General features: G+C 45.4%; 1 protein-coding gene across 10 annotated transcripts in view; it reads right to left on the bottom strand.

Annotated features, from left to right (window-relative positions):
• Nucleotides 1–13,796, bottom strand: part of GRIK1 (glutamate ionotropic receptor kainate type subunit 1) — a 547,486-nt gene that overhangs the window by 44,070 nt on the left and 489,620 nt on the right. For all 10 annotated transcript variants that reach the window (XM_088481658.1, XM_088481656.1, XM_088481659.1 and 7 more), the window contains one exon: nucleotides 9,871–10,096. In XM_088481658.1, coding sequence (XP_088337784.1) covers nucleotides 9,871–10,096 — 226 coding nt within the window. The remainder of the gene's footprint in view (nucleotides 1–9,870; nucleotides 10,097–13,796) is intronic.

Genomic DNA, 13,796 nt, shown 5'->3' with positions numbered 1-13,796 from the left:
TAACTCTGACTCAGAAGAAACTCCCTCCTCCACTACATCGACAACCTTCTCAAATGGATCGGGGTTGTTCACGTCTGGAACAAAGCGGCTTTCCCACAACTTCCAGAAGTGAGCAAAGGCCCTCATTCAGAGCCGTACGCTCTGAGCAGAGCGCACACTCTGAATGAGGGCCGTCCTCCATAATTATGGAGCGTCCTCCTGGACGCTCGTATAGCTGTGGGTCACCATCCACAGCCTATACGTGCGTGCAGGTTGATGGCCGCGATGGTCTTGACCATCGCGACCATCGCCACTGCGTGCCGGAGCCTGCGGTTGAGTTTCTCAACCGCAAGGCCCGGAGTGATTTTGGCTCTATCAGAGCCAAAATCACTCCCACTGACATCACTAGTGATGTCAGTCGGTCGGCTTCTGACGGTAGGCGTTCCCTTGGGAACGCCCCCGTCAGGGAGGCACGCCCCCGGCACGCCCACCAAAGGGGGTGTGCTGTCAATCAACATCGACAGCACGCCCCCTTTGATCAGACACAACGAGCGAAGGAAAGTCCTTCGCTCGTTGCGTCTGGCGCATGCGCATGACGGAGCTCCCGCCGTCGTGCACATGCTCAGTGCACACCATCGACCCACTTGCGAGCAGACAGCCGCTTGCGAGTGGGTCTGAATCAGGCCCAAAGTCTCTCCCCAATATTGCATCGTACATCAGACCATGCACCAAACCCACAGAAACTATAGCAGAACCAGATGGTGTCTCGATGTTCACCTCGGCAGTAACATAATATCGAGTATCCCCATGTATGCAGGTCACAGCAACAGTTTTCCCCTTATGCTGCAAGGGGTTCACCAGCTCAGCTTTTATAAGTGTCACCAAGCTACCAGAGTCTAACAGTGCCTCTACTCGGTTGCCATCTACAGTGAGTACACACATGTGCTTATCAGTCTCAGCCTGCCGGTCAGCCGTACAGGCTGTCTGTGCAAAGAAAGACCCCCTGCGGTAGACATGAGCAGTATCACATTGCATAGGTTCAGTTGTAAGTGAACAATTAGCGGAAATTTGGCCGAAGTCACCACACCGGAAACACTGTATCATATTAATGTCTGGTCGTTTACGGGGCAAGAACCGTCCTGGCCTGGCAGGCCTGTCTCCAGGTTCTTCACCCTCAGTCTTAGGTACATCCCACCGCCCAGCACCCTTCTCCCCTGGAACAGTCTTACCAGTGTCTGTGGGAGTTCGCCGGTGCGCCATCGGGGCTCGGTGGGGCATACTCATCAGCTCCTCAGCCGCCACGTACCTCTCCACCAGCTCGACCAACTGGTCTGCGGACTTAGGGTCTGCATGGCTCACCCACTTGCGCAGAGTCACAGGTAATGATCGCAGGTACCGGTCCATCACAACCCTTTCCACGATCTGTGGTCCCGTCAGCGTCTCGGGCTGTAGCCATTTTGAGGACAGATGGACGAGGTCATGCATCTGTGAACGTGGAGGCTTGTCCATATGGAACTCCCAGCGGTGGACCCGTTGGGCACGAACAAAGGTGGTGACTCCCAAGCGAGTTAGGATCTCCTGTTTTAGTTTTTTATAGTCCTTGGCATCAGCCAGGCATAAGTCGAAATAGGCCTTTTGTGGCTCCCCAGACAAAAAAGGTGCCACCAGACTTGCCCACTGCTCCTTGGGCCAACTCTCCCTTTCGGCCGTTCTTTCAAATGCGGCGAGATAGGCCTCCACATCATCGCCCAAAGTCAGCTTTTGGAGGAAGTGACTGGCTCGTACGGAGTGAGTGGTGGTGGGAGGACCAGTATTAACATCTCTGGGCCGGGCGACCAGGTGCTGTACCACCTCTTTTATGGCCTGGCTGTTTTCCGCGATGGTGACCTGTTGTTGCCTCTGGGCTGTCTCCAAGGCCAACAGTTGCACCCTGGTGGATTCCTGCTGAGCCCTGGTAGATTCCTGCTGAGCCCTGGTAGATTCCTGCTGAAGTTGGTTCGTCTCCTGCTGAAGTTAGTTCGTCTCCTGCTGAGCTCCTGTAGCTTGGAGCAAGGCCTTAATAATTTCCTCCATTTTGTCCTGGGGTGTAGGTTGGAAGCTGAACCTTGCCTCTCTGAGCATTGGCTGACGCCTCCTCTATGGGACTCCAAGGACACAGTGTTATTTCCACACACAAATTGGGTGTCTGTCCCTTTAATTTTTAAACGGAAAGTTTTCCTCTCGCTGCAACTTCAGTGTGTGTGGGTGCCCGCATTCTCCACCATATTGTAACACAGTTAGGTTAGGGGGTCCCTCTCCTGGGTAGAGGACTCCTTCCTTTCACACACAGCAGCTGGGAAACAGTACGCCAGACTGGATGCAAGTACAAGCTGGTCGGTGCCAGTCTTTATTGTACAATATCAGAAACAACATAAAGAAAACATAAACATAAATCCTAGCCCTGTCGGGGCACTAACTTCACAGGTAGTTCCCTCACTACCAGAACCTGGCAGGGCCTAATGCCCTCACCAGCAACAAAAGCACAGCACAACACTCACGGATAGGTTTTCAAGTGTCTCTGAGCAAACTCCCTGTCTGCTCTCCCAGGTGAGACAATCAGCCCTAAACACACTAGGCTTATATTGGCCACTCTCAGGTGGAAACCCTAACAAGCCTGTTACCAGGCTGCGAGAACCAAAACCTGGAGTGGCCGTGGGTGGAGCCCTCCCTCTCCTCTCACCCACAACCCCCAGGTCCCAAATCGGCTTTTCAAAAAGCCGAAACTCAAGACTGCTTCCCTGCAGACTTTCTCCTGGGCATTTTAAAACACATAAGACAGGAATCTGGGATAAATGTTCCTGTCAAAGACCACTTTACCAGTGATCCTATCACAATATATATATATATACACACATACATATACATATACAGTCAGGTGCATAAATATTGGGACATTGACAGAATTTTCATATTTTGGCCTCTATTCACCACCACAATGGCTTTGAAATGAAATAAACAAGATGTGCTTTAACTGCAGACTTTCAGATTTAATTTGAGGGTAATTACATCCAAATCAGGTGAACGGTGTAGGAATTACAACGGTTTCTATATGTGCCTCCCACTTTTTAAGGGGCCAAAAGTAATCGGACTATCAACTCAAAAGCCATTTCATGGACAGGTGTGGGCTATTCCCTCATTATTTCATTATCAATTAAGCAGGTAAAAGGTCTGGAGTTGATTCTAGGTGTGACATTTGCATTTGGAATCAGTTGCTGTCGACTCTCAATATGAGATCCAAAGAGCTGTCACTATCAGTGAAGCAAGCCATCAGTAGGCTGAAAAATCAAAACAAACCCATCAGAGAGATAGCAAAAACATTAGGTGTGGCCAAATCAACTCTTTGGAACATTCTTCGCACCGGAGAGCTCAGCAACACCAAAAGACCCGGAAGACCACGGAAAACAACTGTGGTGGATGACAGAAGAATTATTTCCCTGGTGAAGAAAAACCTCTTCACAACAGTTGGCCAAATCAAGAACACTCTCCAGGAGGCAGGTGTATATGTGTCAAAGTCAACAATCAAGTGAAGACTTCACAAGAGTGAATATAGAGGGTTCACCACAAGATGTAAACCATTGGTGAGCCACAAAAACAGGAAGATCAGATTAGAGTTTGCCAAACAACTTCTAAAAAAGCCATTAACATCCTATGGACAGATGAGACAAAGATCAACTTGTACCAGAGTGATGGGAAGAGAAGAGTATGGAGAAGGAAAGGAACTGCTCATGATCCAAAACATACCACCTCATCAGTGAAGCATGGTGGTGGTAGTGTCATGGCGTGGGCATGTATGGCTGCCAATGGAACTGGTTCCCTTGTATTTATTGATGATGTGACTGCTGACAAAAGCAGCAGAATTAATTCTGAAGTGTTTCGGGCAATATTATATGCTCATATTCAGTCAAATGCTTCAGAACTCATTGGACGGCGCTTCACAGTGCAGATGGATAATGACCCGAAGTATACTGCAAAAGCAACCAAAGAGTTTTTTAAGGCTAAAAAGTGGAATGTTATACAATGGCCAAGTCAATCCCCTGACCTGAATCCGATTTAGCATGCATTTCACTTGATGAAGACAAAACTGAAGGGAAAATGCCCCAAGAACAAGCAGAACTGAAGACATTTGCAGTAGAGGCCTGGCAGAGCATCACCAGAGATGAAACCCAGCATCTGGTGATGTCTATGCGTTCCAGACTTCAGGCTGTAATTGCCTGCAAAGGATTTGCAACAAAGTATTAAAAAGTGAAAGTTAGATTTAGGATTGTTTAGTTTGTCCCATTACTTTTGTCCCCTTAAAAAGTGGGAGGCACATATAGAAACCGTTGCAATTCCTACACTGTTCACCTGATTTGGATGTAATTACCCTCAAATTAAATCTGAAAGTCTGCAGTTAAAGCACATCTTGTTTATTTAATTTCAAAGCCATTGTGGTGGTGAATAGAGGCCAAAATATGAAAATTCTGCCAATGTCCCAATATTTATGCACCTGACTGTACATACAGTATATCCCATAGCAAACCACGCAATGATCACACAACGTATCTGACAATCTCTTTGGGTGTGTACATAATTATGTATGATACACAAAAGATGTACAATCATTAAAGAATCACCCTATGCTTTACCTTACTAATGACCCCCAAAGTATTAATAAAAATGAAAATATAACAAACTATTGTAAACCAGTATCAAGAACATGTAAGGCGGTGGAACTGAAAGAGTAAATAATACTAGCCAATTCATTAATCACTTTTATCAGAATCTCTCCCTGCACCATTAATCCTATCTGTTGCCCTTTATATTCTTTCAGCGTGTCCAAATGATATTTGTCATTATGTACTTGTCACTTTTATTAACATTTTATAACAACAGTTCCCAGAAACAGTTTATTAAGTTTAAAAATAAAAAAAGAACATAAGCTATACATTTATACAAAGTATGCTCGGGCCGGCAAGGATTGGTCATTTTTATTTCCATAGCCAAAGTAGAATTGTACAGCTGGTAAAATAATCATTGTAATCAGTGTCGGACTGGGGCATAAAGGGCCCACCGGGGCAATGCAGTGATAGGGGTCCATGCTTAAGGGTTGTGGTCATCCACCAGAGCGGGTGTGTTAGCCACCACAGTTGCTTGGCTAACCATTAGGCAAATCTTGGTGTGGTTTCTTTAGAAGAAAACCAAAAACCGATATCCCACCGGGGATTTCCCCTGTCCTCCTGTGGTCCAGTCCTACCCTGATTGCTAGCCTGAGGGCCTGATTCAGAGATGTCACTAATGCCACCGCTGCTGCTGCTGCGAATTTGTACGCAGTCACTGTGAGAAAATATGAATAGGTCGCAGCCGCCGGGATTTGTATTGAGACGCCCATCGGCAGCTCTGCAGATCCAAGCGACTGCGTACGAAGAGGCAGCATTGGTCACAGAGCAGTAGATAATGACAGATTCTGAGTAACGGTATGGTTACTGAGACGCCGGAGCGTTTTCAACCACGTACGGAATCGCAGTCGCAGTCTGTGACACGCTTCCAAAATGGCCAAACAGGCCTGCGTTTTATGTCACCACTCCCTCGTTACCTCCCACAAACACTCCCTGACTGCCAATCACACTGCGGCCAAATCCTCACCGTGACCACCGTTGGCACAGAAACTTGACGCATGCGCAGTGGGTCTCAGGCGCATGCACAGGTCACGATAGAGTAAAAATCATCATTGCGTCCATCTCTGACTCAGGCCCTTTGTCACCTGCTGCAGGTGTTGTATATTTAACCACTTCCCTGGCGTGGTCGCATCATTTGTGGCCATGGCAGGCTGTGCGCTCCCTGACATGGTCGCAAACAATGCAACCAGACAGAAACACCCACTGCATCCCTGCACCCTCCTCCAATACCTGCCATGCCGCCGAAATACTGCTGGTTTAGCAGCATGGCAGTACCCCCCCCACACACACACACCTGGTGGCTGCAGAGAGCAGCAGCCAATGGGGAAATGTAAACCCAGCAGCCCTCAGCCCCCCACCCCCAGTGTATACACGGCCTCTACAGAGAGGAGCAGCCGCCGGAGAAATGCGAAGTCACGATATTTCAATCAACTGTCCGATATATCAGTGATTTACATTTTATATATCTACAGTCAGGTCCATAAATATTGGGACATTGACAGAATTTTAATATTTTGTCCTCTATTCACCACCACAATGGCTTTGAAATGAAACAAACAAGATGTGATTTAACTGCAGACTTTCAGATTTAATTTGAGGGTAATTACATCCAAATCAGGTGTAAAGTGTAGGAATTACAACGGTTTCTATATGTGCCTCCCACTTTTTAAGGGGCCAAAAGTAATGGGACAAACTAAACAATCCTAAATCTAACTTTCACTTTTTAATACTTTGTTGCAAATCCTTTGCAGGCAAATACAGCCTGAAGTCTGGAACGCATAGACATCACCAGACGCTGGGTTTCATCCCTGGTGATGCTCTGCCAGGCCTCTACTGCAAATGTCTTCAGTTCCTGCTTGTTCTTGGGGCATTTTCCCTTCAGTTTTGTCTTCATCAAGTGAAATGCATGCTCAATCGGATTCAAGTCAGGGGATTGACTTGGCCATTGCATAACATTCCACTTTTTAGCCTTAAAAAACTCTTTGGTTGCTTTTGCAGTATGCTTCAGGTCAATGTCCATCTGCACTGTGAAGCACCGTCCAATGAGTTCTGAAGCATTTGACTAAATATGAGCATATAATATTGCCCGAAACACTTCAGAATTCATTCTGCTGCTTTTGTCAGCAGTCACATCATCAATAAATACAAGGGAACCAGTTCCATTGGCAACCATACATGCCCACGCCATGACACTACCACCACCATGCTTCACTGATGAGGTGGTATGTTTTGGATCATGAACAGTTCCTTTCCTTTTCCATACTCTTCTCTTCCCATCACTCTGGTACAGGTTGATCTTTGTCTCATCTGTCCATAGGATGTTGTTCCAGAACTGTAATGGTTTTTTTAGATGTTGTTTGGCAAACTCTAATCTGGTCTACCTGTTTTTGTGGCTCACCACTGGTTTACATCTTGTGGTGAACCCTCTATATTCACTCTTGTGAAGTCTTCTCTTGATTGTTGACTTTGACACATATACACCTACCTCCTGGAGAGTGTTCTTGATTTGGCTAACTGTTGTGAAGGGGTTTTTCTTCACCAGGGAAATAACTCTTCTGTCATCCACCACAGTTGTTTTCCGTGGTCTTCCGGGACTTTTGGTGTTGCTGAGCTCTCCGGTGCGTTCTTTCTTTTTAAGAATGTTCCAAACAGTTGATTTGGCCACACCTAATGTTTTTTCTATCTCTCTGATGGGTTTGTTTTGATTTTTCAGCCTAATGATGGCTTGCTTCACTGATAGTGACAGCTCTTTGGATCTCATATTGAGAGTCGACAGCAACTGATTCCAAATGCAAATGTCACACCTAGAATCAACTCCAGACCTTTTACCTGCTTAATTGATAATGAAATAATGAGGGAATAGCCCACACCTGTCCATGAAATAGCTTTTGAGTTGATAGTCCCATTACTTTTGGCCCCTTAAAAAGTGGGAGGCACATATAGAAACCGTTGTAATTCCTACACCATTCACCTGATTTGGATGTAATTACCCTCAAATTAAATCTGAAAGTCTGCAGTTAAAGCACATCTTGTTTGTTTCATTTCAAAGCCATTGTGGTGGTGAATAGAGGCCAAAAAAAGAAAATTCTGTCAATGTCCCAATATTTATGCACCTGACTGTATATAAAAATGTGTTTTAAAAAAATTATTATTTTTTTTAAATAAAATTGTGTTAATTTGTAAATAGATGTTCTTAACCTAATTCAATCATAAAAAACCCCAGACAACAGCGATTTTTGTAAAAATATTAGACAGTTAAGCGGTTAATGCAAAGCAGAATTATGTCCAATGTATGTAATGTAATATATGCAACTCCCAACACTGGAAGAATGAAAATTGGAAAAAGGGGTTAGATTGTAGCATGCTGGGGGTGTGACTGTGTCATAGTAGACGTGGCCACACCCCTGGCGTGTATGTTATAAGGAAAACGCAGTATTTATCTGTTACATGCGGTGGAATCATAGGATGGTGGGACAGTCCTCCAAAAACCAGGATTGTCCTGCAAAAAGCGGGACTATTATTATTATCGTTTATTTATATAGCGCCACAAGTGTGACCACCCACAGCTACAGCGAGCGGCCATGATGATGGACCATCGGGCTTGCGACGAGACCCTTGTGGTAGGGTCTCGTGGCCACAAGCCCCAGAGAGATTTCTGCTCTAAGAGCCGGAAGCTCTCCACTGACATCACTTGTGATGTCAGTGGAGTCGGCCACAAACGGTAGGTGTTCTCACTCAACATCGACAGCTCGCCCCCTTTGTTGCGAGACCAGGAGCGACGGAGTGCCCGTCGCTATCCGGGTCTCGCGCATGCGCACGACGGAGCCGGCTCCGTCGTGCGCATGCGCTCTGGGCCACCATCAACCCGGTTGCAAGCACTCAGCGCTTGCGACCGGGTCTGAATCAGGCCCAGAGTGTGAGGCATCGGCAGCGGGCATAGGGCCTATTTCACAGATGTACGGTGATCACACAGCCGCTGCGACACTAGCATATTGAGGCACAGCTGCTGCGACACTAGCATATTGAGGCACAGCTGCTGCATACAAAGACGTAGCGGCTGTATCTTCTGCGTACAGCTCTGTATCAGGTTCTGCACTGCGCGTGTGCAGATCGGTGTCTGCGAGGACAGGCGCAGTGCCCCCTAAGCTGATGCATGATTTCATGCTGCGACTGTTTGTGCGCGGTGACGGGCTGCATTCTTGAAAGGAACGCAGCCCATATTGTACCATGCCTGTGGCATGAGGGGCAGTATGATTGGGCAGATTTTGCTGTATGACCAGAACAGATACTGGCAATAATACAGGATGCTGAGAACAGAGTATAATCATTAAAACAAAAAATAGAAGCTTTACTCTTTTTACCAAAACATGGAGGTCGGCGCACATCTCTAATATTTATAGAAGACAGGTTAATAGCAGGCATTACACGTTTATTAATAGACCGTGTTAGATGTTCCCAAACCCACCCGTTACAGTGCATGTTTTAAGGCTATCCATCCTTCAGCACCGGTTACTTAATTAGTCAGTCAATTTGATTTAACCAGCTGGACTCAAGCATGAATATCCTTAAAACCTGGACTGTAACGGCGGAGCTTGGGAGCCACTGCACCATGTAATCAGACATCTATTTAATGTGTTTGGTTTAGTGCAATGTTTCCCAACCTCGGTCCACAAGGCACACTAACAGTTCACGTTTTAGTGGTATCCATGATTGAGCACAGATGGTTAAATCAAAATAACTAAGGTACTAATTAACACACCTGTGCTCAAGTAAGGCTATCCTTAAAATCTGGACTGTTAGTGTGCCTTGAGGACCGTGGTTGGGAACCACTGAGATACTGTATAAATAGATAGATAGAGATGTGCGTGGACCCTTATCTTTTGGTTTTGTTAAAACCACCCTGAAATGTTTAGGTTTTCTTTAAAAAATGTATACAACAGCTAAAATCAGTATTATTAACATCAATAACATTTATTTTCACCAGGGAGGGACTTACATGCAATCAAAAACATGCGAGATCTGGTTTTTAGATCTGAGATCCGACTTGTGAGAATACCCGAGTTCTATTTGGAACCCCAAATGTGATCTGAGCCAGGACACAGTATACGTAGCTCTGCCCTCTAGTGGTGACTACTACTGACACCCATTATGTCCTACCCAAAAACTGATTTACACGGTCGCAACAAAAAACACTCACCTATGGGAGTGCCGACGCCATAACCCTTGGAGTCTATTAGCCCTCCAATTTGGGTGAGGTTGCAGTTTCGTTGCGTTACAAATTCAATACTGGTGGACTCCATCAGCAGGGCGTAGTCCGTGGTCAGTACCCGCTGTATGCCTTCATCGTTGTTTTTTACAAGCGCCGTCTGCTGCCTGCTGCTCATGAACGCCCACATCTTCTCATAGGTGGAAATTTTGGATTTCTGTAAATGATAAAAGCCATTGTCAGGGAGAGGATACAACATCTTGCAGATGGGAAAATCAGCCATTGCTTAGCTCGGTGACTGTATCACATTCACGTCTTTGCTATTTTCCCCAAACTGTGAGCAGATCCTATTTCAAGGACTGATAATACATAGTTTAGAAATGTGCCATCTTGCTTTCTGATTTAGTGTGGTTTGTGGACAGCCAGCCCATCTGTTTTACTATACCATAATATAGTAGTATTAAACCCTCCATCATGACTGCTCCGCAAGAAACCTCCAGCACAAACGTAGTACACCGTCATCCGCTGCGGATATAGAGCTGCAGCCTGGTCAGGATAAGGCAGCGGGTTTTTTTCTAATAAAAAGAGTAAAAGCTACAAACAGAGCCAGAGAGGGAGAAATACAGAGAGACATACAGATGTACAGACAGACAGATGGCCGTACAAACGGGCATTTACACATTGCCAGGGCTCCTTCACTTGCTGTGCTGTCTCCCTTGATGCTTGGGGTCACATGGAAAAAGTGAAATATGAATCAAAAAAGGTCAAATATTTGGTTCTGACCAGGACCATTTTGAGAGGTGTGCGACCAATGCTGGCGCCCAAGGGCACAAGCTTACAAAAAGTATGGTGGTCGCTCATATCAGCTTAATAACATAGCACAGGTGCTTGTAAAGGGCGGGGTTTACACTGAACCACAGAAAAAAAGATTCCCTCCAACAAACTGTAGCAATATCAACAAAAAATACTTAAATCCTACATGATAATAGAGATTCAGAGGTATTAGTTACATACATTTGAAAATATATGAATAAGCGCTGGGCCATCGTCAAGGCTCCTCTATACTGGCGTCCCTAACATTAAGGGGTTCACGTCCGAGAAGCAAGGTACCCCAAAAATTGTCATTTTAATTCTTTCTCATTTAATTAACACTTATTGATTTATCTTTACACATCTATTCTTTACACTTCACTATCACCTTTTTTCCCCTTTTTGTGTGGTGCCCTGGGGATGGTCCTTGGCTGGAATTTTTTGGGGTACCTTGCTTCTCGGACGTGAACCCCTTAATGTTAGGGATGCCAGTATAGAGGTGCCTTGACGATGGCCTGGCGCTTATTCATATATTTGCAAATGTATGCAACTAATACCTCTGATTCTCTATTATCATGTAGGATTTAAGTATTTTTTTGTTGATATTGCTGCAGTGAGCTGGAGTGAATCTTTTTTCTGTGGTTCAGTTTACAGCTTGTCTGCTTCCTTTCTGCTGCTCTACTGCCTGCTGTGTGATGTCACGCACCAGTAGCAAGGTGTTTATCTGCACTGGGCGCTCTGAGCCTTTGTCAAAGTAAAAGAAATGTTAAAAAAAAAAAAAACGTAGGCAAGTGGCTATGCTCAATGCAATTTTCCCATAGTATCCTGGTGGTCCTGGAGAAATTTTGCAATACAGTACATCCGATTCAACATACAACACACTTTCTGTGCGAACATTTTATTTTGTGAATGGGGCCCAAATGGATGTAGCCCTTAGTGAGGTAATTGTTAGCTGGAAGGAGTATTAGGGTTGTTTACAAACGGCAGCATAATTCAAGAGGGCCATCATGAAAAGTTCAGGGCCCTGGTACTTTACAGGGGCGTAATTAACCGGTGGCATGGCGATCCTATGACAATGCAGACCCTCCAACATGACCCGATCCATTAGGTACAAAATACTCTGCTCCTGGACTTCCCTTTTCATTTATGATTGCAGTTGAAACACCTGTCTCATCAATTACCTAGTTCAACACAGGTGTCTGCAATCATACATTAGGTGGGAAGTCCAGGAGCAGAACATTGTGTACCTAATGGAAAGGGTCATGTTGGAGGGTAGGCATTGTCCATATTACATAAATGATCAGTAGTAACACAAACGTGTAATGCTGGCCATACACGCTACAATTATCAGGGTGATCCACCTGATATCGGTGGATCGCCCCGATAATTGTAGCGTGGGGGGGCGACCGAGGGTTAAATATTGCTTGGTCGGGCATGCCAGATTGTCCAGCGTGCCCGTCCGATGCGATATTTCCCGGAAAACTGTCGGCCGCATTGGGACAGACATTTCCTGTGTTCCTTCCTACGGAAGGAACAGGGAAATGTTTCCTCCCCCGGGGGCGGAGCGCGGATGTCGGGCTGATACACTGTGAGAGAAATCATCACAGTGTATGCCGGTGACATCTGCGGCTGGCAGGCTGCCAGATAAAAAGTCTGTCGGTCTGACAGACATTTTATCTGGCTGTGTATGCCCAGCATAACACAGGTGAGGACTTCGTGCCGGTAACCCATAGCAGCCAATCAGATCTGTGCTCTTATTAAGCTAGTGTCCCTATTGTTCCCTCAGCAGTGTTTCTAACCATTGGAAACTATTGTTAGAGTGTGAAATTACCTGGAACCTTTGAAGGGACCTGTCACCTAACAGGAAAAGGTGAACTGCTTTTAGGGAAGCAAAAAATCCCTTATTGCTTTTACACTGTGCCTTTCGGAAAAGGGTATTTATGGTACGCTGGCATTTTTACTTTGTATTTATGTGAAATAAATTTACAATTCTTCACTATGGGAGATCACTTGTTCTGATTTTGTTTTGGAGGTGCTGCTTGACACTGAAGGGGTCATATACTAGTGTGTTGAAAAAGGAAACTATATTATTATTATTATTTTGTTCGCTGAAGGACTATGTACTAATAAGAAAATTACATCTAAAAGAATCTACTATATTTATTTAAAGAGACTCTTTGGACTTCTTCTAATACCATTTATTGAGATTATCTACTCCAGAGGAGGAGCGCTCAAGTTTATATATTCTGTTTTTTATGCTTATTTTGTGACGTGTGTAGGTCACTATTTCTTGAGCTGCACTCCTGACTTATTGGAGCGCAGGTGTTATACATTATCTCTCGTTTCACCACAGCTGGCTGCAATAATCAATTAAGAGGGAAGTCCAGGAGTAGAGCATTTTGTACCTAATGGAACGGATCATGTTGGAGGATCTGCCAATGTGAAGTGGGGTTGTGACATAACATCAGGGTTATCCCCACTCTAGGCTGGCATGGTACAGTACAGGCGCTAGAAACATCTAAGTGCTGCAATGAAATGCTGATCACATTGGTTATATCCGTCTATAAGAGCCACCATCTGAAACATAGGGGGTCCATGTACTAAGCCTTGGAGAGAGATAAAGTACCAACCAATCAGCTCCTAACTGTCATTTTGTAAATCCAGCCTTTAAAGTGACAGGAGCTGATTGGTTGGTACTTTATCTCCATCCACTTTATCTCTCGCCAAGGCTTAGTACATAGACCCCACAGGGTTCTTAGTGATTAGTCACATGTATGTTTAGATACTACACTAAGGCACTGTTGTCTAACCAAGATGGCCACCGTCTGTACTACTGAGCATGCACAATCCCATCTTATCACTGTGTTCGAGCACCACAGTCGAACACGGACATGTTGCATAGTAGCTCAGTGAGCTTTGCGCCGGGCTGAGGGGGCTCAGTGGCTGAAAATCTTTTTTTTTTCTTTCTTCGAAGGTCCCGTGATTAGGCTACGCCCCGTTACCCGGGGATGCGCATCCCCGGGGATCCAACTCTCATTTTGCAGGGTTGGCCACGGGTCGTTCTCATGCCACCCTGCAGTGTAAACGGCACAACCCGGATCACGATG

Source organism: Taudactylus pleione, unplaced genomic scaffold (genome assembly GCF_031769625.1).
Source record: "Taudactylus pleione unplaced genomic scaffold, aTauple2 ptg000276l, whole genome shotgun sequence".
In the NCBI taxonomy this organism is placed as follows: domain Eukaryota; kingdom Metazoa; phylum Chordata; class Amphibia; order Anura; family Myobatrachidae; genus Taudactylus; species Taudactylus pleione.
Note: the sequence above shows the minus strand (reverse complement) of the source record. Positions and strands in the feature narration are given on the sequence as shown.